The 25,793-nt window shown below is 39.7% G+C and overlaps 1 protein-coding gene across 1 annotated transcript in view; it reads right to left on the bottom strand.

The window, feature by feature from the left end:
* Positions 1–25,793, bottom strand: part of agps (alkylglycerone phosphate synthase) — a 153,310-nt gene that overhangs the window by 102,584 nt on the left and 24,933 nt on the right. Inside the window, exons 2-6 of the mRNA XM_041201287.1 lie at positions 11,762–11,851; positions 4,841–4,931; positions 4,356–4,476; positions 4,198–4,272; positions 3,866–3,937 (exon numbers count right to left, since the gene is read on the bottom strand). Coding sequence (XP_041057221.1) covers positions 3,866–3,937; positions 4,198–4,272; positions 4,356–4,476; positions 4,841–4,931; positions 11,762–11,851 — 449 coding nt within the window. The remainder of the gene's footprint in view (positions 1–3,865; positions 3,938–4,197; positions 4,273–4,355; positions 4,477–4,840; positions 4,932–11,761; positions 11,852–25,793) is intronic.

The raw sequence follows: 25,793 nt of genomic DNA, 5'->3' as shown, positions 1-25,793 counted from the left end.
CCCCCCACCTTTTCGAATAAGGGCATTATATTAGCATTTTTCTAATCCAATGGAACCTTTCCAGAATCCAGGGAATTTTGGAATATTATAGCCAATGCTCACAGTATTTCCTGATTTATATTGTGCCCTACTGCTGAACTACTGTTTGGGGACCTATAGATTACTCCCACCAGGGACTTCTTTCCCTTGCTATTTCTTATTTCTACCCAGACTGACTCTACATCTTGCTCTCCAGTGCCACTTCCTTTAAGACCCTGAGATGTAGGCCATCAGGTCCTGGGGACTTGTCACCCTTTAATCCCAATAGTTTGGGATTCACTTTAGTTACTCTCTTTCCATTTATATACTTGTAGAGGCTTTTGCTATCAGTTTTTACATTTTGCACCAGTTTTCCTTCATAATTTACCTTTGCTCCTATTTTTTTTAGTAACCCTTTGTTGATCTTTAAAAGTTTCCCAATCTTCCTGCCTGGCACTGACCTTCGCAATTTGGTATGCCTTAGTTTTTGACTTTATGTTATCTTTAACTTCCTTGCTTAGCCATGGAAGCTTTTTCCCCCTCTTACCATCTTTCTTCCTCTTTGGAATATATTTTACTTGGGAGGAATTGAACATTTCCTTAAATATCTGCCACTGTTCATCAACCTTGTAGTCTTCCCAGTCCACTAGGGCCAAATCTGCCCTCATGCCTATGTATTTACCTTTGCTTAACTCCAGATCACTAGTGTGGGACTCAAGTTTCTCACTCTCAAACTGAACTTGAAATTCTAACATGCTATGATCACTCTTCCCTAGAAGATCTTTTATTATAAGATTAACTAATCCCATCTCATTACACAAAGTCAAATCCAGAATAGCCTGCTCCCTAGCTGGTTCCACAACATATTGCTCCAAGAAACAGTCTCTAATACACTCTATGAACTCTCCCTCAAGGCTACCCTTGCCAATTTGATTAGTCCAGTCTATAGGCATATTAAAATCACCCATGATTATCGCCATGCCTTTCTTACATGGTCCCAGTATTTCCTGGTTTATATTGTGTCCTACTGCTGAACTACTGTTTGAGGACCTATAGAATACTCCCGCCAGGGACTTCTTTCCCTTGCTATTTCTTACTTCTACCCAGACTGACTCTACATCTTGCTCTCCAGTGCCTATATCATTCCTCACTATAGCACTGATCTCTTACTAATGAAGCTACACCACCTCCTTTTCCTTTCTGTATATCCTTCCGAGACAGAGTACCCTTGGATATTCAACTCCCAAACCCGCTCTCCCTGTAACCACGTCTCAATAATTGTCACCAAGTCATACCTATTTATCTCTATTTGCGCTGTTAACTCATCAGTTTTATTCCAAATGCTATGCGCATTCAGATTCAAAGCCTTTAAAGTTTGTCCTATTGTCAATTTTCCCTACTCTTATATGGTTCTTTGGTGCAATATAGCGTTCACACACACTGTCCCTTCCTTTCACTTTTTGGTAACAATCAGGCTTGTCACTAACCTGCACTCTTACCCTCTCCTTAAACTTCGATTTTTTATATTTCCATGCAACTGAACCCTCCCTCCCACTATTTAGTTTACAGCCCTATCTGCAACCCTAGTTATGCGATTCGCCAGGACACTGGTCTCAGCATGATTCAAGTGGAGCCCGTCCGAACGGAATAGCTCCCTCTTTCCCCAGTACAGGTGCCAATGTCCCACGAATTCAAACCCATTTCTCCCACACCAATCTTTGCGCCACGCATTTACCTTTTTAATCTTATTGACCCTATGTCAATTAGCTTGTGGCTCAGGTAGTAATCCGGAGATTACCACCTTTTTAGTTCTGCTTTTTAATTTAGCCTCTAGCTGCTCGTATTCCCTCAGCAGAACCTCTTTCCTCGTTCTACCTATTAAAATAAATTTCAAAAAAGGGATGAAGATAGAGGACAGAGTTCATGTCTGAAGTTGTTGAACTCAACGTTAAGTCCAGAATGTTAAGCTGCAAAACAGTTTGTGTGGGTTTCACTGGAACATTGCAGCAGGCCAAGGACAGGCATGTGGGCATGAGAGCAGGATGGTGAGTTGAAATGCCAAGCGACAGGAAGGTTGGGGTCATGCTTACAGACAGGCCGAAGGTGTTCTGCGAAGCAATCACCCAGTTTGTGCTTGGTCTCCCCAAGTAGAGGAGTCAGCGTTGGGAGTAGCAAATGCAGTAGATCAAATTGAAGCGCTGCTTCACCTGAAAAGTGTGTTTGGGCCCTTGGATGGTGAAAAGGGAGGAGGTAAAGGGGCAGGTGTTGCGCCTTCTGTGATTGCACGGAAAGGTGCTGTGGGAAGGGGGATGAGGTGTGGGGATGATGGAAGAGTGGACCAGGGTGTCCTGGAGGGAATGGTCCCTAAGGAATGCTGACAGCAGGGGCGAGGGGAAGATGTGTTCAATGGTGGCATCATGCTGTAATTTACGAAAAATAATCTGTGATGCTGCCGACATTACCTCCTGATGCTGTGCTGCTCAAGTTAAGCAGCCTATGCCTTTATTTTTCTTAACCCAAGTCACGATATTCATCCTGTAATTTCCTTCAAGTCAAATTGCACAGCTCAATTGCAATACATTTTTCAAATTAGAAAAAGTCAAAAGAACTCCAAGTAAAGGAACTTGGAAAAATATTAATCTGTTTGACATGGGAGTAGAAAACAAAGATTAAACAGAATTATTGGCTTTATTTAGAACTCAGGTGGTCATAAGCAGCCTTTTAAAAATTAAGTATGAACTGAATTTACTTTTTGCAAAGGTATGTTGCAGCATGAACAGTGAAAACAAATGGCCAATGTTAGAACAATTTTAAAAGTACTCTGACAAATTAGATACTCCTTTACAGCAGATCTCCTGAAATGCAAGGTGGAAACATATGAACAATCATGAAGAGTGCAATTGAAGTTACATCATTAGCTGAAGCATTGATTCCAACCTGCTTGAGATAACAGGGAACTTCAGCTCAGCTGTAAACCACAGTTGTACTTCTGTGCAGAATTACAACAACAATTTATATTTAAATTGTGCCTTTCACAAAATGAACTTCCCAAGCCGCTTCTTAAATAAACTTTCCAATTCCCCAGATAATGTGAATGGAAAGTGTTGACATGGACAGGCTGACAGCAATCAGTATAAATTCCGTATTTCAACCAACACCAAACATGTTGTAATTAAATGCAATTCTTCTCTGTCTTACACATACGGTGTCTCGGCAACCTCAGGATCGTGCCGGATTTCGGATCTTGCCAGTTTTCTGATCGGGAGGGTTCGGGCGTGCAGACAGTGCTGAGGGCATGTTTTTCATGTATGGATTGCAAAGGGCAGTTTTGAAAGAGAGACAATGCTGCAGGAAATTCCTTGAAGCTGCTTTAGATCAGCCAGTCTTACTTTGCCGAAGCTCTGTTTATGTATGTAAATGGGGTTCCCACTGCATTGGTGGTGGAATGGGAAGAGCTTCAAGGAGTTTCCAATACAATCAGACCAAAGATGTCAGTGAGGTGATGGCTACTTTAAAAAAAAAGTCCAGTTTTTAGATAGCCGGATTTGAGACAGTACCTGTACTGACATTTGGTACTGCAAAAACAAAACCCAAGTTAGATATTTGGAAAACACATTCTAGTTCAAATTTTCTTCAGGCTATAAAACTGCAAATTCAAAAGCTTAATGAATTGCCTTTTCTTGAAAAAACTTCTTGGAAGCCAATTTCTCTTCAGTAAATGAACATTTTTCAGGGTCGATTCTGTTTGAACCTCAGTTAATTTGGGGGAATTAAGTAAAGTTGAGCAGACTACAATTTAGTTTTATAATTAAATTTACAATTATAATATACAATTAAAAATACTTACCACCAAATGGAATGATGCAAACATTGTGCTTAGAAGCCAGCTGTACTATCTTGACCACATCAGAATGACAGCCTGGAATACAAAATAATTTTGGTTGTTAAAAACACGTACTGTACATGACAGACAATGCAACACTTATGGCTGCAATTAGTTATTCAGACAACACGGAATATGGCAGGAGCAAAAATGCACACGTAATTTGAGCAAAGGTGTACTTTGGAAACATACTTTCCATATTTTGCACATTTAGAGAATTCTATGTTCATTATATATTTGGCTAAGCATATGCCAGTTTGAAAACGCTGGCAAAAAACACAAACCACTACACTTACTTGGCCAGATTACAACATCCGGAACTCGTTCAACCTTGCCTTCACGTAGAGCAAAAATCTCATGTAAGCAATGGCCTGCATTTAAAACAAAGTGCAATAGTTGATCACAAAATAGTTTGAGTATTTTATATTTATATTAAAAAATTCAGATTTCTTACCATGGGACCTTATTAACCTATCTTCTGGATCTTGTGAAAACGGGATATCCAAGTCCTTTAGTTCCTTCAGACATTCTTCATTTAGAATGGATAATGGAAGATCATCTAAATTTGGTGTAGTCTTCAAAGTAAAAAAGAAAGTGTAATTAATTTCTATAAATTATTGTTCAACCGCAAAAGAGATTTCTTTCAAATTAGCATTCTTGCCAAAACCAAAACAGCAAGGCGGCATTTTTTGTTTTAAAATTAATAGGCCAAACACACCCCATTTTCTCACTTAAGTACTTAAAACGGTACACTGGAATAAATCAGGCCACCATTTGAACACCAACATTTTGTACCAGAAAAATTTTACAAAACTAGAACCTGAGTTAGGCATTTCTTTTGTTATTTCAGGTTCAACAAATCATGCAAAATCTTTTACTTAAATTTACCAGCAAGATATCAAAGGAACGTTAAAGAACTGTTGTGCGAAATTTTATTACCCTTGGGGTCGTTCTGTGCTCCAAACTTGCTCCAAAGGATTTTTCCATCCACTCCTTCAAAGCTGGCAGTACCATGCCACTAAGTCGATACCTGAGCAAGAAATTTTCACTCAACAGTTACCATGAGCATATTTTTACAAGTCAGTATTTTTACACAAACCCTCATGCGTTCAGCAAAAGAATCCCGACCCCATGCATAGTAAACAAACTGCTGAGTGGACGATTAATGGTTAATGCGACAGTGTATTTGGGTCATCGCACTTACACATAAAAAGGGGTAAGTGGTGTTTTTGACAAGTTTACAGAATTTTTAAAAAAATCAAATGCTCAATATTTTAATACCTGCTTCTCTAGAGAGAGGAAGTAATCATTATGGTAAAACCTACAAGATATACTTTTAGATTTCAAAACTATTTGATATGCTTCAAATCTATTAACCGTTTCCAAATCAAAATATTTGATATTAAATGATTAAGTTAATTCTCTCCAGTTTCAAAAATATTGCAGTTCATATCATTGCAAATTCTAAATAAATTCCAAGAAAAATAAATGTACTTCACAGGGACTCTTGCCCACATTCATGTTTATAAGATTCAAGTGTAAATGTCAGGTTTGGAAAATGAAAAAATGCAGTAATTATTCAATTGAAAAGTGATAAATGCTTCCTTCCCCTGCTCCTTCTCAAACTGATAAAGGACTGGTTTGATTAGTTATTCATGATGATGGTGTAAATTGAGCTTTGTTGTTGTATTTCTTGTCATAAACAAAGTTATTTTGGAAAAACAGTTTGAAGAAAATCAATTTTTTGAAATCATAATGGATAATTTCAGTTTGTTCCAAAATTTATAAACTATTAATGTGCGGATCTTACCTTTAGTAAACTTGAACAGCAATAACTATCACTCTGAATATAGAGTCAGAGTTATACAGCACAGAAACAGGTCCTTCAGCCCATCGTGTCTATGCCGGCCATTAAGTACCTATCTATTCTAATCCCATTTTCTAGCGCTTGGCCCATAGCCCTGTATGCTATGGTGTTTCAAGTGAAGTGAGAAAACATCACAGAATGAATATTTATCTACAATCTACTTCAGATATCTAGATTTATACGGTAAGAAAGAAAAAATTAAATCTTAAATACCATGATATCTGCTTATTGTAGACCAGAGTCATACAAGGTGAATGCTACTCTCTGAAGAGTTCGCTAAATAAAAAAGGTGTATTGATTAAGGGCCTTAATGGAAATTGTTTATCAGTTCCATTATGTAGAGTAAATTTAAACTGTGCTTTAGTCAGTGCTTCCGCTATTGTAGGAATGGTGTTAAAATTGCCTATTACTGATGTTGGCTTGATCTTAGGGAACAACATAGCTAGAGGCCATATACTGCAGGCTTGTCCAACATGGGGCCTGTGGGACAGCTCTGCTATGCAGACCAAGGAGCCAATTTTGAAATTGCCCGTCAAACAGGTAAATTGGAATGGAAGATTCTGCAAGGGCCACCACCTCCACTGACAGGCTGTTTCACCACTACGTTTTGTCAGCAGCAAATATGGGACAGAAACAATCTATGATTCGAGGAGCAGTGATCACCAGCTGCAGTGAGTTCAGGGAAGCAAGGTGGGGAGGGTTGGAGGGGTGCATGCACACGTGCAGGAGTCAGGGCGAGAGAGACAGAGTGAGGGAGCGGGGGCAAGAGACAATGAGTGTATGCTGGAGCGAGAGTGAGAGTGCACCAGTGTGTGGGAGTGAGGGAGCATGGGAGAGAGTAAATATATACACACAGCACTCAGTGGGTGAGGCTGAGTGAGCACCCAGAGACTGGAAGCAAGTCTGGCTCCCTCACACTCTGGCTCCCTTTATTAATTACTCTTTTTTAATTTAACAACTTTCTGCTAAGAAATTGCTTTATTTTTGCTAAGCAATTGTTTCTTAATACCTCAACTTTTTTTTTCAAACTTCAGTTTAATGTTGTACTGACTCTTATCTTTCTGAAATTTGCTCATCAGCCACGCACCACCACCCCCCCCCCTGCCCCCAAAAGTCAGGTTGAACATTCCTGATGTACTGCATCCAGACACTTCCATAAAATCAACTGAAGCTGTTAAAGATAAGGATGAATCAGCAAGATCAATGGGCTTGGAAAAACATATGTCTGTCTCTAAATCTGTTGCCAAAAACATTGGTTTGACTCAGGTGGTGTCCTAATAGTCAGAAGCTTAGGCTTCTGAGATTAAAATGACACTGAAGCCTCAGGCTGACAGCAAAGATTCAAGAATAACTGGAAACAAATTGAAGCTTTGAATTAAGCTCGCTGACAGAACCTAAACCACAAGTGTCAAAGCAGAATACAGCAGTGGCACACCAGGCTGATGGAGAAAACAAAGGAAGACAGTGCTTTAAAACAAAATGACTTGGCTGTAGTTAATGCTGATACTGTGGAACTGCAAGGGAGAGATAAAATTCTGGAATGTAAATTAAAACTTCAGTTGCTCTTGAGGGAAGAATTAAGCAAAGTTTGTGCTGAGTCGAGAGAAGAATTTTTTAAAATCCATGAATCGGGTAGAAAAGAGCATCAGGAATTCCTGACGGATCAACACTGTGACCCTAAGGCAAATTATGAATTGAAGGAGAACCATAAGAACGATTCAGTTGTTTGACTGGCTGATAGTTTTTTTTAAAGAGTTGAACAATAAAAACAATAAAAAAACTTAGAGCCATGAAAGAGCATGGTAATCCAAAGTTAAACCATGAGCAAAGTGGTTTGCACACTGTTAAAATCAACATCGTACGACAATGTAATTTCTAATTCTAATTCTAAAGAACAACAAAAGGACATAATTAAGCCACAAGAGAAGGGGAGTTGTGACAGAGGATTTTGTCTCGATTTACAGATTATACCTATTGGAATTCAGAAACACAGGATTGCAAGCAATGTTACTACATTGTAGTTCTTTACAAAGTTACCCAAACTGATCCAGTTGTGCCACCTTTAATAAGAACAGAAAATGCTGGTAAAACTCAGCAGGTCTGGCAGCACCTATGAAGAGAGAAACAAAGTTAATATTTTGAGGCCATACGACTCTTCTTCCAATGTAAAGAGAAGTAGAAATGTGATGTGATGGATTTTATACCGTTTAAGAGGAGGTGGAACAGATGGAGCAAGATAGGAGGTCAGCGATAGGTGGCAGCTAAGGAGACACTGACAGATGTCATGGACACAAGACAAAGGGAAAGTTAATGCTATGGTAAAGAGTAAAGAAGGTGCTGGTAGTGACATAAAGGTAAGGTAGCAGAAGCAGGCCGCAGGGCACAAGAGGGAGTGCATGTGTGAGACGGAGTGCACCTCTATTATTCACCACACAGAATGTGGTTGGAAGCTTGTGCTTGGATTGATGAGACCAAGTTCGCAAGGATTTAAACAGGGCTGGAGGGAGAATTCTCTTAGTTAACACTTACCGTGAAAGTCAATTTGGGGATTAGAAGTTATCTGGCTGGAAAAGGAAAATGGAAGCAAGCCTACAGGAGCTGAGAACAGCTTCGGACTGGTTCCTGGAAAACGAAGTGTCCACCTGAGGGACAGAGTAAAGTATGACCCTGGAGGGTGATTTTCTGTCCGTTTAAAAATTAAATGGGGGGATCTTTTCTGTAATTTAGAGTAGAAGTTGCCTACTTTCAAGGCACAGAGGGCATCACAGAATTTATCCTTGACTTCATCAGGGTTTGCCATGGTAGGGGCATATACACTGATGAAAGTTGCTTGCCTGTTGCCATGCAGGGGGCAATTAAGCACCATCAGACAATCATTAATATCCTTGGGAAGGCAAGTCAACTTATTGACGAGATGGATCATGGCAGCAAAGTTTCTGTCAGCTTCGCATCACTCTTTTCCACAGCCACTCCAAACAATGCGTAACCTGCATCAATTACCTTGGGCTGACCTCCTCAGGTAGGAGAGTCTCCCCAAGAGCGACAATCTGGACGTTGTAACTAATCAGCTCTCTAATAACATGGGCAGTTCTCTCAGGTCTATCGGCTGTGCGTTGTCAATGAGGGTATGGACATTCCTTGTGTCAATGGTGACCGTGTCACCTTTACTTTCTTTACAAGAGATTGCGACATTGATGGGGTCCTTGCAGCCTGCAGGCCAGGGAGGTGAAGCAGACAACGTTTAGGCCACCTTTTCTAGACCCTTCTTCATACCAGGGGAGTGAGCAGTGTGGTCTTGAAAAGGGCTGCTCAGTTACTTAAGGGGCTGCCGAGTTCCACTTGATTCCTTCCAGTGAAAAACGACCCTACGGCCTGAGCTGCTTGTGTGCAGGTTCATGACTACAGCTCCCAGCGAATTCACACCTGCTGCTACATCGCTCACTCATCGCAACTTGAAATAGATAAATGTTGGATGACTGGTGATATAATGATGAACATGACCTATACATGAACTGAATTATAGCAAGGTAAAGTCTCACATCGTCAGCCTCAGTCTCTTGCCCTGATCGATCTTAGCCCAGTGGTAAGACGAGTTTAGATGGCTCTACAGTTGCTAGTTACCCTCCAGTAACTTGTCTACCTTGTCCAAGTAGCTGCCATCACAACTGATACTCAGACATGAATTCTGGGCATCAACAATGCACAAAAGCAAGGATCAGTGTCCCCATCTCATTTCAAGACAACTTGCAAGTTAATGAGGCATGCAAATTCTTCACACTTCTGAGAAACGTTTGAACCAAAAGTTCAGCTCTTCGTGCATATAGAGACTAATATATTGGCAGCAACAATTCCAAATGCCAAGCCTGAACCACAGAATTAAATGGCTCTTCCAGTCTCAGGAAACAGGACACTAACAGAATGCTCTCCTCAAGCTCTTTGGAAGATGTCACGGCTTCTTCCACTTGAGCTTTAAACTGCTGTTCAGCCAAAACTATTGAAGTTTTGCTAAAACATGATCATCACATCCTGTTAAAGCAGATTCTGATACTACTGGATCAGAATTTTCCTTTTTTAACAACAGAAAAGGAAAAGCTATGGTCCAATTCTGATTCAGTTTAGAACAGCAGATATTTTTTGCTTGGAATGTCTTAAGTGCTGCCAAACCTCATTATACATATTTGGTGAACAGATGAGTGCACATGGCGCTGACAAACTCAGGTCTACAATTACAGATGTGCAAAGAGATTACTACACAATTAAGTTCCTTATTTCTCTTGTAGCCATTTACTATCCAGTTTGGAATCCCTTGCAGTTTCAAGTAACACAGGCTTAAATTCAACAGCAGAAGGTGACAGAAAATAATCTTGCTCCACTCTTGTGAAAATAGTCTAGAGATTAAAGTATAGAAAAAAAATGCCTTCCCTCGTGTGTATTTTTACTTTCATTTGTGTATTTTGCATGACATACTTCTAAACACTAATTAATCACTAACTCTCCAGCCACATAGCTCTGCAGCAGCACTGCCACAGCTCAAAGACTACTTTGATCGCTACTCCATTTTTTTTTAAAACCACATTTGCACAGCAAAAGTCAATGTCTTCAGGTCATGCTCTAAAGGCATTAGACGACAACATTAGTGTCTGGTCTCTGTTGAGGGAAACAGTTGTCAAACATACAATTTTCTGTCGGAAATCATTTTTCACTACAGATTGAAAACAAAATGATAACCTTCTGCAAAATTTCAATTTGAAACAATTCTTATATAAGGCAGGGGGTAGGGCAGGGAATTCTTCCAAAGCTATAAAGACAATTTCAATATGTTTTTATGCTATTAAAATATAGCAGACTAAACATTGTTTCAAACATTTGGGGCCAGGTATTTGCAGCATAGTTTAAATATCAAGCCAAGAACTGGGTGGCACTTAACTACAATGCCATGTGATACAAGTCTGAACCCTGATTATGTATGCAGCAAGTTCCAGACCTCATCTATGCCATTTGTGGGAAGGAGAGAGAGTCAAAAGCGCAGCCCACCTCTTTCCAAGTCAATTTCACATGCTCTCTGATGAGGGAAAGTTAAAAAATAATCATACTGGGACAAGGTTTGAAATCCTACACCCAATTCTAATGAGTTTCAGTCAGGTTTTTTTTGGTGGAAGTGTGGAAACTTTATTAGAGAAGGAAAGTTGCAATTAGGTTTCTTACGGAGGGTTAAAGTCAACTCTTGATAGAAGTTTAATAAATGCTATTAGCTAGGAATGCTTTTATAATAAAGCCAGCCTTGAGGTATCATTGCAGTATTAACTTCCTGAAAATTCAAAGAGTGCTTTCTTTTGTTGGAAAGATTACATAAAAGCTACTACGTTACTGCAAACATACCCCAGCTGTGTAGACTGGGGAGGTTACATCGCTTCTAATCAGACATGTTTATGAAATACATGACTGAACCAGTACTGACCAAGCGAGGGACAATGTGGGGCTTTGTAAAGATTTTAATGCACTAAATTAAAATAAAGTGATTAAGTATATATCACTTAAAAAGTGAATTTGAGAATATTCCATCCATTCGTCATCGTAAAACATGAGGATGTTGTTAAAGCTCAACATATAGCTCTGAAGTATTACAGCCTGTTTACTTGTAGCAGAAAAATCAGCATTATTATTTTGAGAATATCTGTATACTGAAACAGTAAACAATGGTGGGATTCAGATATATCAGCTTAACTCTCCAAGCACTGCAGATGAGTTTACACATCCTGAGGCCAACAAGTTTATATGCAGCAGCAAGCATGTGCATAAATTGCATCAAAACCAGTATATCTGGTTACATGCTTATCTTCATAATCTTGGCTTATCATTGGCTAGAAAATCAGTTTCCATCCAACCAAACCCTTGTTTAAAAATATGTTGCTCTCATTTTAGTTAGACAGTTAGTGTAGGAAAATAGATATAAATTTGACATAGGAATAGCCAAATGCAAAAGAAATCCTTACCTTCTGCCTGTAAATTCACCTTGCCCTTTCTTATTAAATGTAAACTTGGAGTCATTATATCCCCATCCATTCCACTTCAGGATCTCCTGCCTGTAAATAAAGGAATTACTTTAATGTACAAAAAATTAAATATTCAAGATAGCTTGTTATTTAAAAACTACATTAATGCCTCTACAAATCAAGTATAATTCGGCACTTGCATATTTGTGGTGTACTGAGAACAGCAAAAAGACACCTTGAATAAAAGTTTAAAATTGGTTAACTCAACAACTGATAGTTATATAACAACTTTAACGCAACGCAACGTCCCAAAGTGCTTCACAGGAACATTATGAGACAAACACAAAGCCACATAAGGAGATATTAGGTCAAATGACCAAACATTTGGTTAAAGATTTTATAGACCTCCTTAAAGGAGGCAAGCAAGGTAGAGAGTTCGAGGTGTAGAGAGCAAATTCCAGAACTTGGGACCTAAGGCAACTGAAGGCATGACCACCAATGGTGGAGCAATTATAATCAGGGACGCTCAAGGGCCAGAATTAGATAATAAATAACTTGGAGAAGATTAAGAGATAGTAAGGGGGTGAAACCATGGATAGATTTGAAAACAAAGATGAGAATTTTAAAATCAAGACACTACTTGACTGGGGGCCAATGTAGGTCAACGAGCACAAAAGTGTTGGGTAAACAGGACTTGGTGCAAGTTTAAGAAATGGGCAGCAAAATTAAGCTTAAAACTGGTAGAATGTGGAAAACCAGTCAGGAATGAGTTGGAATAGTTGAGTCTAGAGCTAGTGAAGACATGAATGAGGATTTCAGCAGCAGATTAGCTGAAGCGAAGGTGTCGTTACAGAGGTGGAAATAGGCAGTCATGGGGATGGCACAAATATGCATTCGGAAGCTCATCTCTGGGTCAAATGTGACACCAAAGTTGCAAACTGACTGGCTTAATCGCGGACTGTTGCCAGGGAGAGGGATGGAGTTGGTAACTGGGGAATGGAGTTTGGAGCGGAGATCAAAACAATGCCTTAAGTATCCAACTTAAGATAATAATTTAACATTGCGTATCACCAACCTAGGCAAGACAGAGTCAAAATGATTCAAATTCCTTCAGACAACTAATCACGACTCATAAAAACAGAAAATGCTAGTAAACCTCGGCAGGTCTGGCAGCATCTATGAGACGTTTTACTAGCATTTTCTGTTTTTATTTCAGATTTCCAGCATCTGCAGTATTTTGCTTTTAATCACTACTCATATCAGTAAAGTTCTTTCCATTGGATTAACTTTGAGAGTTCTCATCTTAATTGGAGGAAATTCCTGCTCACCTCCTACCAAATGTCAGAGAAGCAGTCTGATAAGTTAGCAGCAGTGGAGGAGTCAAGACAGGTTTATTTTTTAATGCTTTCATGGGATGTGGACATCACTGGCAAGGCCTAATTGCCCTTGAATTAAGAGAAAATCATATTGCTGTGATATACAGGCCAGACCAGGTAAGGAGGGCATATTTCCTTCCCTTTCTGGTGAACTAGAAAAATTTTTTTTTTTTTTTAAAGTGACATTCGATGATAGTTCCATGGTCACCAATACTGAGATTAGCTTTTCATTCCAGAATTTAAACTCAACCATTAGCTATGGTGGGATTTGAACCCATGTCTCCAGAGCATTAACTTGCGCTTCTGGATTACTAGTTCAGTGACATTTACCACTACACCACCGTCTCCCAAGGTAGAGCTGGACATCACCAGCATACATGTGGAAACTTATCCTTGCTTTTAGATGTTGTGATTAAGAAGCAGCCTGCCGATGAGAAATAGGAGAAGTCCAAGGATAGATCCTTGGCGGGCTCCAGAGGCAACAACTCAGATCAATGGGTTTGGTTTGTGATGGTAAAGAAAAGAAGCCTTTGTAAAATAAATTACAATTAAAAAAAAAATCAAATTCTCAATCCTACTGCTAGATTGTATTATTTACAAAATGAGGAAATCTAAGTTTAACTTTGATTACATTGAATATGTATTACAGTAGAATGTAATACAAAAGCTCTCCAAACAAAATTTGGGTTTTATATTTAAAGTTAATTCACATTTAATATTTATGGAACTTGGGCAAAATATTAGTGTGGTTCACTATGTCCTCCACACTTCTCCAAAATGGCATGATCTAGTGGCGAAGATGCCAAAACACCAAAGTATCCAACTTAAACTAACAATTTAACATTGTGTAACATTGTTTATCACTGACATGGGCGAGACAGAGTCAAAATAGTTCAAATTCCTTCACACAATCAATGCTCACAAATAAGCTAAGTTCTTTACGTCGGATTAACTTAGAGTTCTCAATTTGCCATCTCAAGCAGTTCACATAGAAATTTTACATCAGATTTGTGAGGGGACTAAGACCTCACTCTATTTTTTTTTATAAAATTCACATAGATAGCCTCATGGCTATTTCTGAATTTTTAAAAACCAGACAAAAACCTTTTAAAATGGCTGAAGCTATGTCTGTCTGTGACTCTCGAACGAAAGGAGCTATCATGGCAGTGTTGCAGAACCTTGCACGTCATCATCACTGAAGAGATACTAACAACCCCAGCTGGGCTCCAGAGACCAAATTCAAAGAGAGCTATACAAAGGCCATCTGCATTTCATAAGCCAGGTTGGCCTACCAGAATCTTTTTGGCTGCTAGGACAAAGGACCTCACAAACTTCTTTTCAAGTCTTAACGGTTGAAACAATTAACTATCTTGGGCACACAGACAAGGGATACACATTCCTTGTCAAAGACAATGTATAGAGTTGGGAGTCATGTGACATGAACCCCTCGCTAGTAGAACCAGTTATATTGCCTTGCTGTAGTGCAAGCTCAGTCTTCCATTTTACCATTTACAAGCAGACTCTCAGAAAAAGGGGCTCTGCCCAGATTGAATATCTGGCCTCATCTACACTGTTTCTGCTGGAACTTCTGTAGCATCACCTACAAGACTGATTCATCTCTGCATGCCTATCTTATCGTATGGAGTGAACTCCACTGGAAAAGTGAATTCCACAGCATTGGTTTTCAACCTGCCAAACTCCCTGAAGGAATACCTCATTGGACTTCAATTTTGGACTCTGGACCCATGTAAATCATAATTCTTTTCTCTGTGGTCTTTGCCTTGTAAATCTTTCTTTTCTCCATCCATCTTTTACTATATGAGTGCACTGGAGGCAACGTGGTGTTCCTCCTCTGCAGTTTGAGAGGGTGCAAATAAATTAATCCTTTGAGCTCATCCTATCTCAAGTTTGCTTAGGGTGGTTAATAGAAAACTGGATCACACCAAAACTGTGGGGCTGAGAAATATGCCACAGCTTATAAAGGAGAAAGCAAATCAAAACACCTTTCCATTTATGGACAGGTGGGCAGGAGGAGCATTCAAAGCTGCTTAACTTCACCCTCTTCCTGTCTGTAAGAGATTTTGTTATGGGGAGACTCCAGATAGAGTCTAGTAGCTTCCTCACAGGAGAAGAGGAAGAAAAAATGTCACAGAAGGTAAAGAAGGCTTGGAATGGGGGGGGTGGGGGTGGGAGGAGGAAAGAATAGGTTTCAATTCAAAGCTGAAAGTAACAGCCATAATTATATTTTTATTTTACCCTTTTTACTGATAGTTTTGATCACTCACTTAAAATTAGCTAAAGTCTGAGATTTTATTTTGCCTTTGTACATCACTTTTCAATTTTGTGGTAATCAGCTGGCATCTTTTGCACTGCAGGAAGTAGCAAAAATCATGCAACTTTGAAACTAACTAGAACAGGCTTGTCCACCATACACAGAATGGAGGTCACATTCTATACGGCCCCGTGTTTCACTTCAGCTTGCATGGACCCCCACTTGAACTTGCCTGAGCCCAATACCAGGTGCCTCATTGCTTGAACCGCGCTCAAGCTGGTAAGTTTGAATGGAAGATTCTGCATGGAGCTGCTCCTCCAGTCACAGATTCAATATCAGTAGGAGAGAAACAGCCTATCAGCAGCAAACGCGGGAGAGAAACAATCTGTGATTGGAGGAGCAGCGAACAACCAACAGCAGTGAGTTTGGAGCCCGGGAAGCGCGGACGAGGGAGCAGAGGTGCTGGGCCCCAGAGCGCGGCTCAAGCAATGAGGCACCTGGTATGGGGCTCAGGCAAGTTCAAGTGGAGGTCAATGCAAGCTGAAGTGAAACACGAGGCAGCAGGAGCAGTGCCCAATGGCATCTGAGAAAGTGGGTGTCAGAAGGGGGTGTGGGCCTGAGGGTGGCAGGGAGCAAAAGTGCGGGGCAAAGGGCACACACACACACGCACACGCCCCTTGAGTGAGAAAAATTCTGAAATGGAGCCACTAAGTGAAAAGGTTGGACAAGCCGGAACTAGAGCTTCACATACAATTTCGCAAGACATATTTTTGCTCCGGAGAAAATGGTTATCATCAAAATGACCTTCGCTTGCTACCATAGAAGTTATACAGGTTTAGCAGCCTTTCTTTGCAAGGATGTAGCTAAAACAGAGTAAATTTACATGGCAATGAGAAAATCAGAACACAGCAGCTATGACAAATTATTTTCACGAGGTCCATCGGCAGAATGCCAATGAATTCAATGGCCATTGAATTCATATCTACAGTACTTGGAAAGCCTCAACTTATTTAGAATGACTGTTCAGAATCAGACTAACCTATCTTTCCCACATTGATTGAATAGCAATATTAAAGTATGCACACATGCAACACCTGTGGAAGATCATGGATGACAATCTTCTGAAGTTTTTTTGAATTTCACTGCTATAACTTTAACATGCAGCACTGCTCATAACATCTGCCTCACAGCTGGAGAGAGGATACATGCTAATAAGTAGTGGATTACTGAAAACACACCAGTGAATAATAAGTGATTGTGTTTCTGTGTTTTTATTCTCAGTAAAGCACCACTGTACTTGGTGTATTCATAATATCTTTTGGCACCTACCTTTAAAATATTTATTGCCCTGAAAGTTTGGATGTTTCCAGTACCATCCTCATCAATGCAGCTACAGCTTTGAGTACACCATCAAAACTTTGACAACTGGCATTCATACTATCTAGAGCTAAGGAGCAAGATTGACTGGGTTGCACTGTTCATCTCAATAAGCGCCAAAGAAGAATGGAAAGGAAGGGACCAAGTCTGAAAAAAATAGATAAGAATAACCAGCAGTACAAGATTGGGCCAAGTCCCACTATCTCTGAAGAATATTTGCACCTACTATGAAAAGCTTTAGCAAACCCCTCTTTCCCCCACCCATATTACATAAAATGTTAACACCTTGTGGAAAACAAGCAATAAATATTTTAAAATTTAATGTGTGGTTAGGGTCACTTTTGACTAAAGATTACTAGTGGACAAGTAACACCAGTCTTGTGTCATAACTGTGCCTCAGAAATCAGCAAGAATTTGAAATAAATATATCAAGTCTACAGTAAGTATAATGGCCAAATCTTCAGAATAACATGTCAAATTTTCAACACAATATATCAAATTGTAGTACAATATTTAACATACAATGCTATTTTCAAAAAATAACTTATGCTAATGTGCCTGGTTTGTTATCAGGTCATCTACTAGATACAAGACTAGAAACTATCAAGCTGAAGAAAGAATGGGCTTTAGTCTTTGCTTTTCTTACCCTTTACTAACTTACACTCCGTTGCTCTGCTTTTTACTAATATTCAAAATTAAGTAAATTGCTGGAACAATGTGCCGAATGAATTAACCTCCAGTTATTGATCTCCTATGACTTTGCTCATTACTGAAAAATTTAGGGGTTAGTAACAAGGGATTAAGCACCTTCTGGTGTATTTGTCTTACAAAAGCATATACCTTAGTAATCTAAATATGCTGTTGGGCTCTGATGTCCATCTTACTCAAATGACATTTGTTGAGAGCTTCAGAAGCAGAGCTCTGGAATTAAGTGAAATTAGAGGGAGGAATTTAAATATATAACTACATTTTCTGTTCTTCACAATGTGCAGAATAAACATTAAGCAAGCAAAGTACACAAAAACATGAAAACAGATGAGGGAGCTCAAGTTGTTTGGCATCAGAGCCTCATTTCTGGATCTCTGACTTTGTATTCTTTTAAAAGTTTTCATTCTAAATTTTAGTTTAGACATTGAAAAAAAAATGAATCAAACTGGAGTTTTAGCTTTGCGTATTTTTGTTCTAGTTAACAATTTATTTTTAACAATTGTGCAAATTTGTACACTTCTCACAATTGAGAACTTCACATGAAAAACGTAGACGTTACAATAGTATGAGTCAGCCGAAGACAGTGGTCAGGGAGGTGGATGTCAAGGAAACAGGGCTTGTTGTAAGACCAAAGACAATAGAAATACCGAAGCTAATGTTTATTTAGTCTTTAATTTGAGTAAAAATTGTGACTAATCTAGGACTGAATATTGGACAAGCAATGGAACAACACAGAGGATCGCACATAAATAGTAGTAGTGTTGCCAAAATTCACATTTCCCAAAGAAGTCCAAAATGGGAGCCTTGACATGGTACTAAACATACAAAATAGGAGGAGAAGGCGGCCATTTGGACCCTCAAGCCTGCTTCACCATTTGATAAGATCATGAAAAATCATGGCTAAAGGTTTCAGGCCATTTCTAATTCCTTCGGCTTCGCTTTGGAACAGTCTTGAGACTCCCTGTAAAACTATTTTTGAGCACCCTTGAAAAATATGACAAGACAATGTCATAAAAGCCACTCGGATGAAGTGTACCAGAGAGCAAACCCAGCAGGGATCAACCTTTATGAAGTTGGGAAAGAACTTGCAAAAGGAAAAGGAAGCAAGGTTTAAAAAAAACAAATATTTCTAAAAAAAACTTGATATGACTTGAATCAGAGCTTATTGTGCTCAAAAGTATTGCTATCTCATTTGTGCTCAATATTGCAATGAAAACGACATCTGTTCCCTGAATTACTGTAAATCCATATTTGGATCTCAGTTCACTACATACACATTATAACAGATTAAAAAACCTGAATCAGTACCATATCCTGGATGAAGATACATGAAAGTTAAGGGTTAGCAGTCAGGGGTTTGACAGCGTAATTCAATATGCTGCTCTGACAGCCAACAGCAATTTGGTTACTGCCATAAATTTATAACTAGATTTTTCTTATTCTTTACAACTATTCCTTAATTTAAAAATAAACGTGAACAATACTACATTCGTTAAGCAAAGAACGTAAAAACGTGAAAACAGATGTGGGAGCTTGGCATCATAGCATTGTATTTCTGGCAGAATATAAAGAAATTCCAGTTAATAGTGCGCAAGAGAGTTTTTTCCTTCAAGTCTTTTCAAAAGTCCCAGGTTTCCACGAAGGTTTTAGGAAATCGTGGCCATTTGTAAAAATAATCCATCGTCTGTTGAGATAAGATGGTATGTGCTCACACAACAGTATCCAGGCAAAATTATAAATCAAACTAATGTTTCCTTGCTTTCCAAGAAATAAGGAGGAGATGCTATTTGATAATAAATCATTAATTATAACAACTAGCACTTGTATAGTGCTTTAACACAAAACATTCCAGGGCACTTCAAGGAGGCAAAAATAATGAAATATCAAGGACTAATGGGAGAATATTCGGGTGCAAAAGTGAAAGTAATTTCAAATTTTACGAATGACAACAAATTGCTCGTTATAGTTAACAAAGGAAGGAGGCAACATTATACAAGACAATATTACTAAACGTGCAGAATTGGCGAGTAACTGGTGAATTCATTTCAATATAGGTTGTACATTTTGATAGAAAGAATGAGGCCACATACTGCTTGGATAATAAGAGGCTAAATGGGGTAAGGAAGGAAAGGGATCCAGCAGTTCACATTCACAAATCACTAAAAGTAGCAACACAAGTTAATAAAGGCCACAATAAAAAAACAAGCACCCGTGTTCATTTCTAGAGGTTTTCAACTGAAAAGCAGATGTGTTAAACTTGTATCAAATCATGATTAGGCCGCACATGGATTACTGTGTTCTGGTCTCCATATAATAAAAACAATGGAAATGCACTACAGAAGGTCAGAAAATTTACAAGGATGACACCAAAACCTAAGGGTTATAACAATCAGAAAAGGATGAAAAGGCAGTGGCTCTTTTTTCTAGAAAAAAAAGAGAAGGCTGAGAGATGGCTTTTTTAAAATTCATTCATGGGGTGTGGGTGTCGCTGGCTTGGCCAGCATTTATTGCCCATACCCATTTGCCCTCGAGAAGATGGTGATGAGCTGCATTCTTGAACCGGTGCAGTCCATGTGGAGAAAGGACACAAACAGTGCTGCTGGGGAGGGAGCTCCAGGATTTTAACCCAGCAACACAGAAGGAATGGCGATATATTTCCAAGTTAGGGTAGTGTGTGGCTTGGAGGAGAACTTCCAGGTGGTGTTCCCATGTGCCTAATAGCCTTGTCCTTCTAGGTGGTGGTGCCGTCCAAGGAGAGCAAGGGGAGGCAGTGGCACAGTGGCATTATCACTGGATCGGTAATCCAGAGACCCAAGGCAATGCTCCGAGGGCCATGGCAGATGGTAGGAATTGAACCCAGAATTAGAATCCAATAAGAATCTGGAATTAAAAGTCTAATGACGCTCATGAAACCAGTCATTTGTCGTGAAGTGTCCTTTAGAGAAGGAAATCTGCCATCGTCACCCGGTCTGGCCTACATGTGACTCTAGATCTGCAATAATGCCCTTCAAAATGGCCCAGCAAGTGACTCAGCTATGTCAAACTGCTAAAGAGTCAATCAAAAGGAATGAAACCAGACGGACCACCCGGCATTGACCTAGGCACCGGAAATGGCGACAGACCTGCAAAGTCCTCCTTACTAACATCTAGTGGCCTGTGCCAAAATTGGGAGAGCTGTCTCACAAGACTAGTCAAACAGTCCGTCATAGTCATGCTCATGGAATCATACCTTACAGGTAATGTCCCAGACATCTTGCCATGCCCCTAGTCAAGCTGCTCTAGTACAGCTACAACAATGGCACCTACCCAGCAATGTGGAAAATTGCCCAGATATGTCCTGTATACCAAAAGTAGGACGAATCCAACCCAGCCAATTACCAACCCATCAGCCTACTCTTGATCATCAGTAAAATGATGGAAGGTAACTTTGGGTTCTACTTCCAACATCATTATAGCCTGGACAAAACGTGGACAAAACAGTTGAACTCCAGAGGTGCATTGAAGTGACAGCCCTTGACATCAAGGCAGCATTTCACCAAGCGTGGCATTATCCAGTTGGGCAAATGGCCCATTCCTGTGCTGCTGAGTTGAGCACCAACTGTGCCCCTCAACTTTGTTTGCATATATTTAATGTAAAAAACTTTCAAAATGGTCTTCATTATTACAATAAATGCAAAATACTGCAGATGCTGGAAATCTGAAATAAAAACAGAAAATGCTGGAAAAGCTCAGCAAGTCCGGCAGCATCCGCAGAGAGAGAAACAGAGTTAACATTTCAGGTCTGTATGGCTCTTCAGAACTAAAGTAGAAATGTGATGGATTTTATACTGCTTAAGAGGGATTGGAGCAAGTGGAGCAAAAAAGATCAGCGCTAGGTGGGACCTCAGGAGTGATTGACAAAAATGTCATGGAGACAAGACAAAGGGCATGTTAATTTTGGTGTAAATACAAAAGAAGGTGCTCATAGTATCATAAAGGTAAGATAGCAGAATGTGTTAAAGCAGAACAAGAGTCAGCACTCTGTGAAAACAAAACATAGAAACAAGTGACAGATGGCCCTGAGGGTTTGGTTGGTTGGGGGCGGGGGGGGGGGGGGGGGGGGGGGTGATTGGGGGAAAGGGGAAAAAAAGGATAAAACAATATATTTTAAAAATATTAAAATAAAAATAAAACAATTGGATTAAAAAAAGGGTCAAGATAGAGGAGAGTGTTCATGGTCTGAATTCAAAGCTATTGAATTCAATGTTAAGTCCGGAAGACTGTAAAATGCCTTATCAGAAGTCGAGGTGCTGTTCCTCCAGTTTGTGTTTGGCTTCACTGGAACATTGCAGCAGGCCAAGGACAGACATGCGGGTGTGTTATTTGTGTATTTAAATTTAAAAAAAAATGTTTTAAACTCCTCTTCCCCAAACACCACCCCCCCCCACCGCCTCCACCAAACCCACAGGGCCATTTGTCACTTGTTTCTATGTTGTGTTTTCACAGCTGACCCTTGTTCTGCTATTAACACATTCTGCTATCTTACCTTTATGCCACTATCAGCACCTTCATTAGTCTTTACACTATAATTAACATACCCTTTGTCTTGTGTCCATGACATCTTTGTCAATCTCTCCATAGCTGTCACCTATGCCTGACCTATCTTGCTCCACCTGCTCATCCCCCCTAAAACAGTGTAAAATCCATCACATTTCTACTTCTCTTTAGCTCTGAAGTGTCATACGGACTTGAAACGTGAACAATGTTTCCCTCTCCACAGATGCTGCCAGACCTGCTGAGTTTTTCCAGCATTTTGTCTTAACTTCAATATTATTTGTTGGTTTCAATAGTTCATAAAAAGATGCAAAATCTAATTCCAATGGTAAATCTAAGCATTCATGCTCACCACGTTGTTAAATGTTTGCTTAGACAAAGATAAACATAAACCAAATTGGTTACACTCCCAAAGATGTGGAATGTTGAAGTTTTAAAAAAGCAAAGGGTTTTACTGAGATGAATATGCATGTATTTTAAATAGAGTCAGAAATGCATGGGTTCATAGGCTGAGAACTGCAGACAAAATAAAGCATATGAGGCTGTTGGTGTTAATTTATGGAATAGACTGCCACCCTGTGGAAATGAATGGCACATCCTTTTACCTCCTGGCCACAGGTTCAAATCCAATCCCAACAGACTCTTTCCTCCAATAGTTACACACGTCTTAATTTCAGTTGAGATTCTGATCCCAATCAAGTTCAAAATCAACATGAATCTATCGGACAAAACTGTCCAGTGCTCAACACGAACAATAAATCCAATCCAAAAGTCACAAGGATGGCAAGTGTATTTAACTGACTGGTACAGTTGGAATTAGAGTACTTAGGCCAACAGAGCAGGAACTTAATATTGCCTCACCCTTTTATACTTGGCCTACAAGTGCACACAAGTGTGTTCATACTAAGAAGCAGAATCCCTCATCTTGTGGGGAAAATGCCAACGAGCACATTTGTTGTCCAGCCTTTTGATTCTAAATAAATAAATCATTGGACCAGATGTTCCAAGCAGCAGCAATGATTAACAGGCATTGCCGCAACAACCAACAATTCCTCTGATTCCGAGCCACATTTCTACTGGGATCTCCCAAGCTCGGCTTCCACGGAAACGTAGAGGGCAGTGTCTTTCAGGGAACTTGAGTGGATTAGAGTTGGGGGAAGATTAGCTGCCATATGGCATTTCCTAAAAGGTCCAGTTAGTTAATGAATAGGTGGGTGAATGGGCAGCTGGGCCGGGAGGGCAAGGCAGGCAGGTCGGGGGGTTAGATTTGTAGTGATCCAAATATTAGATTAAGTTTTAATCTTGTTAACATTTCACAGAATCACACAGTGCAGAAGAGGCCGTTCGGCCCATTGAGTCTGCACCGACACGTGAGAAACACCTGACCTACCTACCTAATCCCATTTACCAGCACTTGGCCCATAGCCTTGAATGTTATGACGTGCCAAGTGCTCATCCAGGTACTTTTTAAAGAATGTGAGGCAACCCACCTCCACCACTCACCCAGGCAGCGCATTCCAGACTGTCACCACCCTCTGGGTAAAAAGGTTTTTCCTCACATTCCTCCTAAACCTCCTGCCCCTCACCTTGAACTTATGTCCCCTCGTGATTGACCCTTCAACTAAGGGGAACAGCTACTTCCTATCCACCCTGTCCATGCCCCTCATTTCCTGGGTAACTATTCAGCCAAGTACTGTGCAACTGTCTGAAGTCTCTGACTCTGGCTCAGAGTCAGAGACGCTCATGCAGGGTACCAGGAAGGAGAAATGCCCGTTGGATGTTGAAACTTCTTGGCCAATTTCCATATAGGTCCGCACGTCAGGACTTCAATAGGGTCCCAAAGTGCATCTTGTCACACATCTGGTCTCCAACAATCCAACAGTGGCCCAATGTTTTAAAATTAAGTCCATCCTGGGAAGCACATTTCCTTAAAGATAGAAGTAGTGCATGGAAAGTAAAACTTGGAAATTTGGTGGCTAGTTCACAGAACAACATACAACTGGATTGCCCATTGGGTTACAAGCAATACCTCGCTCAAATAAGTGCATAATGTTCCTTAAATTTTTCTGTTTGAAAAAAAAAATTATTTTCTTAAGGTATGATTCAAATGCAACCCAAAATGACCAGCTTAAAGTTATCTTCTCTCTGGTGGCCATGTGAGAGAAAAGGTTCGACAATCTCAATCTAGTTTTCACTAGAAACAACTTCATTACAATTTGATACAAACTCAAAGACCATATGCTAATGCAAGAGACAGAAGTTTTTTTATGATGGTGCACTAGGCTCTTTTTAGATTGTAGTTATGCACTGTTGGAAGTGAAAGGGGGCAGGGGTGGGGTAAATGTTTTACTCTATATCTATGATTGCCAACATCCAGTGTTGTCCATATCCAGGATTGTCCTACAGTCACCAAGAATTAATGATTAATCAGCAGGACCAACCTGAGAATATACGTCATCAGAGAATTTTTTTTTAATTTGTTTTAGTTATACAAATGTTGGGAAATCAGAAAGCAGTCTTTGACAAACAGTCAAGAATCACCCAAACCAGTAAAAGTCTATTCATCTTCCAGTTAAAATGGGAAAACAGTGCCCCATGAGATTGAAAGTGTTAGGTGACCAATAGTGAGAGAGGAGATAGATTATGGAGAGATAAAACCTCCAGGAATACATCGAACCAGAGTTGGCAACACTACTTATATCTAGTATGTGCTTGAAGTTAATTGTGGTTACTGAATGCAAAAAACTTCCACTTTCCCAGTGCAGTCCCCTTTACCCAGATGAGCACCGAGTAGAGATGATGTGATGTGGGGGTATTAAGAAGGGTGGTCTGGGATGTGGTAATATTGAGGAGCAAAGGCCGTTGGTTCTGGGGAAGTAGAACGTTCTGAAATTTCTCAGTTGCAGAAGCAGAATTAAAGTATAGGCCATGAGCCGGCAACCTATCTTACCAGAAGAGCTTTCTTTTTAAAAAAAAGTTTGCCTAAAATGAAATTTATTGGGAGCCTCGAGGCAGAAAATAATTAAAGAATGGAGTAAATCATACCTTAAGAAAATAATTGTTTTTTTTTCAAACAGAAAAATTTAAGGAACATTATGCACTTATTTGATGCTGTAAAAAGTAATTTGCTTTACCTTCTCTGAGACTTATGAGTGACCACAGTTACTATTGAATTTCACATAATTTTAATTTCATATATAGGTTGGGCAAAAATGCTGTGTTTACATCTTGGTAATAGGTGAAAAAAAACATGTGTGCTTTCAAATTTGAATCCTGACACTACCTAAGTCCTAATTTGCCTTTCGCATTACCAACTTTTTCCCAGAGAATCATAACAGCACATTTTCCTTCACTTTTTTAGCAGTGAGGTTAGCTGCACAGTATTATTTGAACATACTGGATTTTTAAATTCATTAAGATGGAAGGTCCGTGAACCAGATCCTGGATTAATTAATGCAATGATGACATGCACCATTAGAAGTCTTCTTTTAGTTGGAGTGGATTAAATTGCATATGCGGGTAAGAAAGAACAGTCCTCTAAAATACTGTTCGTTTTTCTGCTTCAAAACACAGTTGTAAAATAGCTTTGATAGGAGCAGAAAAATTGAGAGAATTTAATGTTACCGCACTGTTACAAATTGGTCATATAAACACCATTAAACAGAAGCTGCATATGAGATCAAGAGCCACATGAGGTACCAGAACTGCAGGCTGCCAACCTCTGGTGTATGCAGATGAACCTTTGGGGTTGGGCAGTTGAAAAGCA

Source organism: Carcharodon carcharias, chromosome 12 (assembly GCF_017639515.1).
Source record: "Carcharodon carcharias isolate sCarCar2 chromosome 12, sCarCar2.pri, whole genome shotgun sequence".
Classification (NCBI taxonomy): Eukaryota; Metazoa; Chordata; class Chondrichthyes; order Lamniformes; family Lamnidae; genus Carcharodon; species Carcharodon carcharias.
This window is presented reverse-complemented; position numbering and strand designations above follow the sequence as displayed.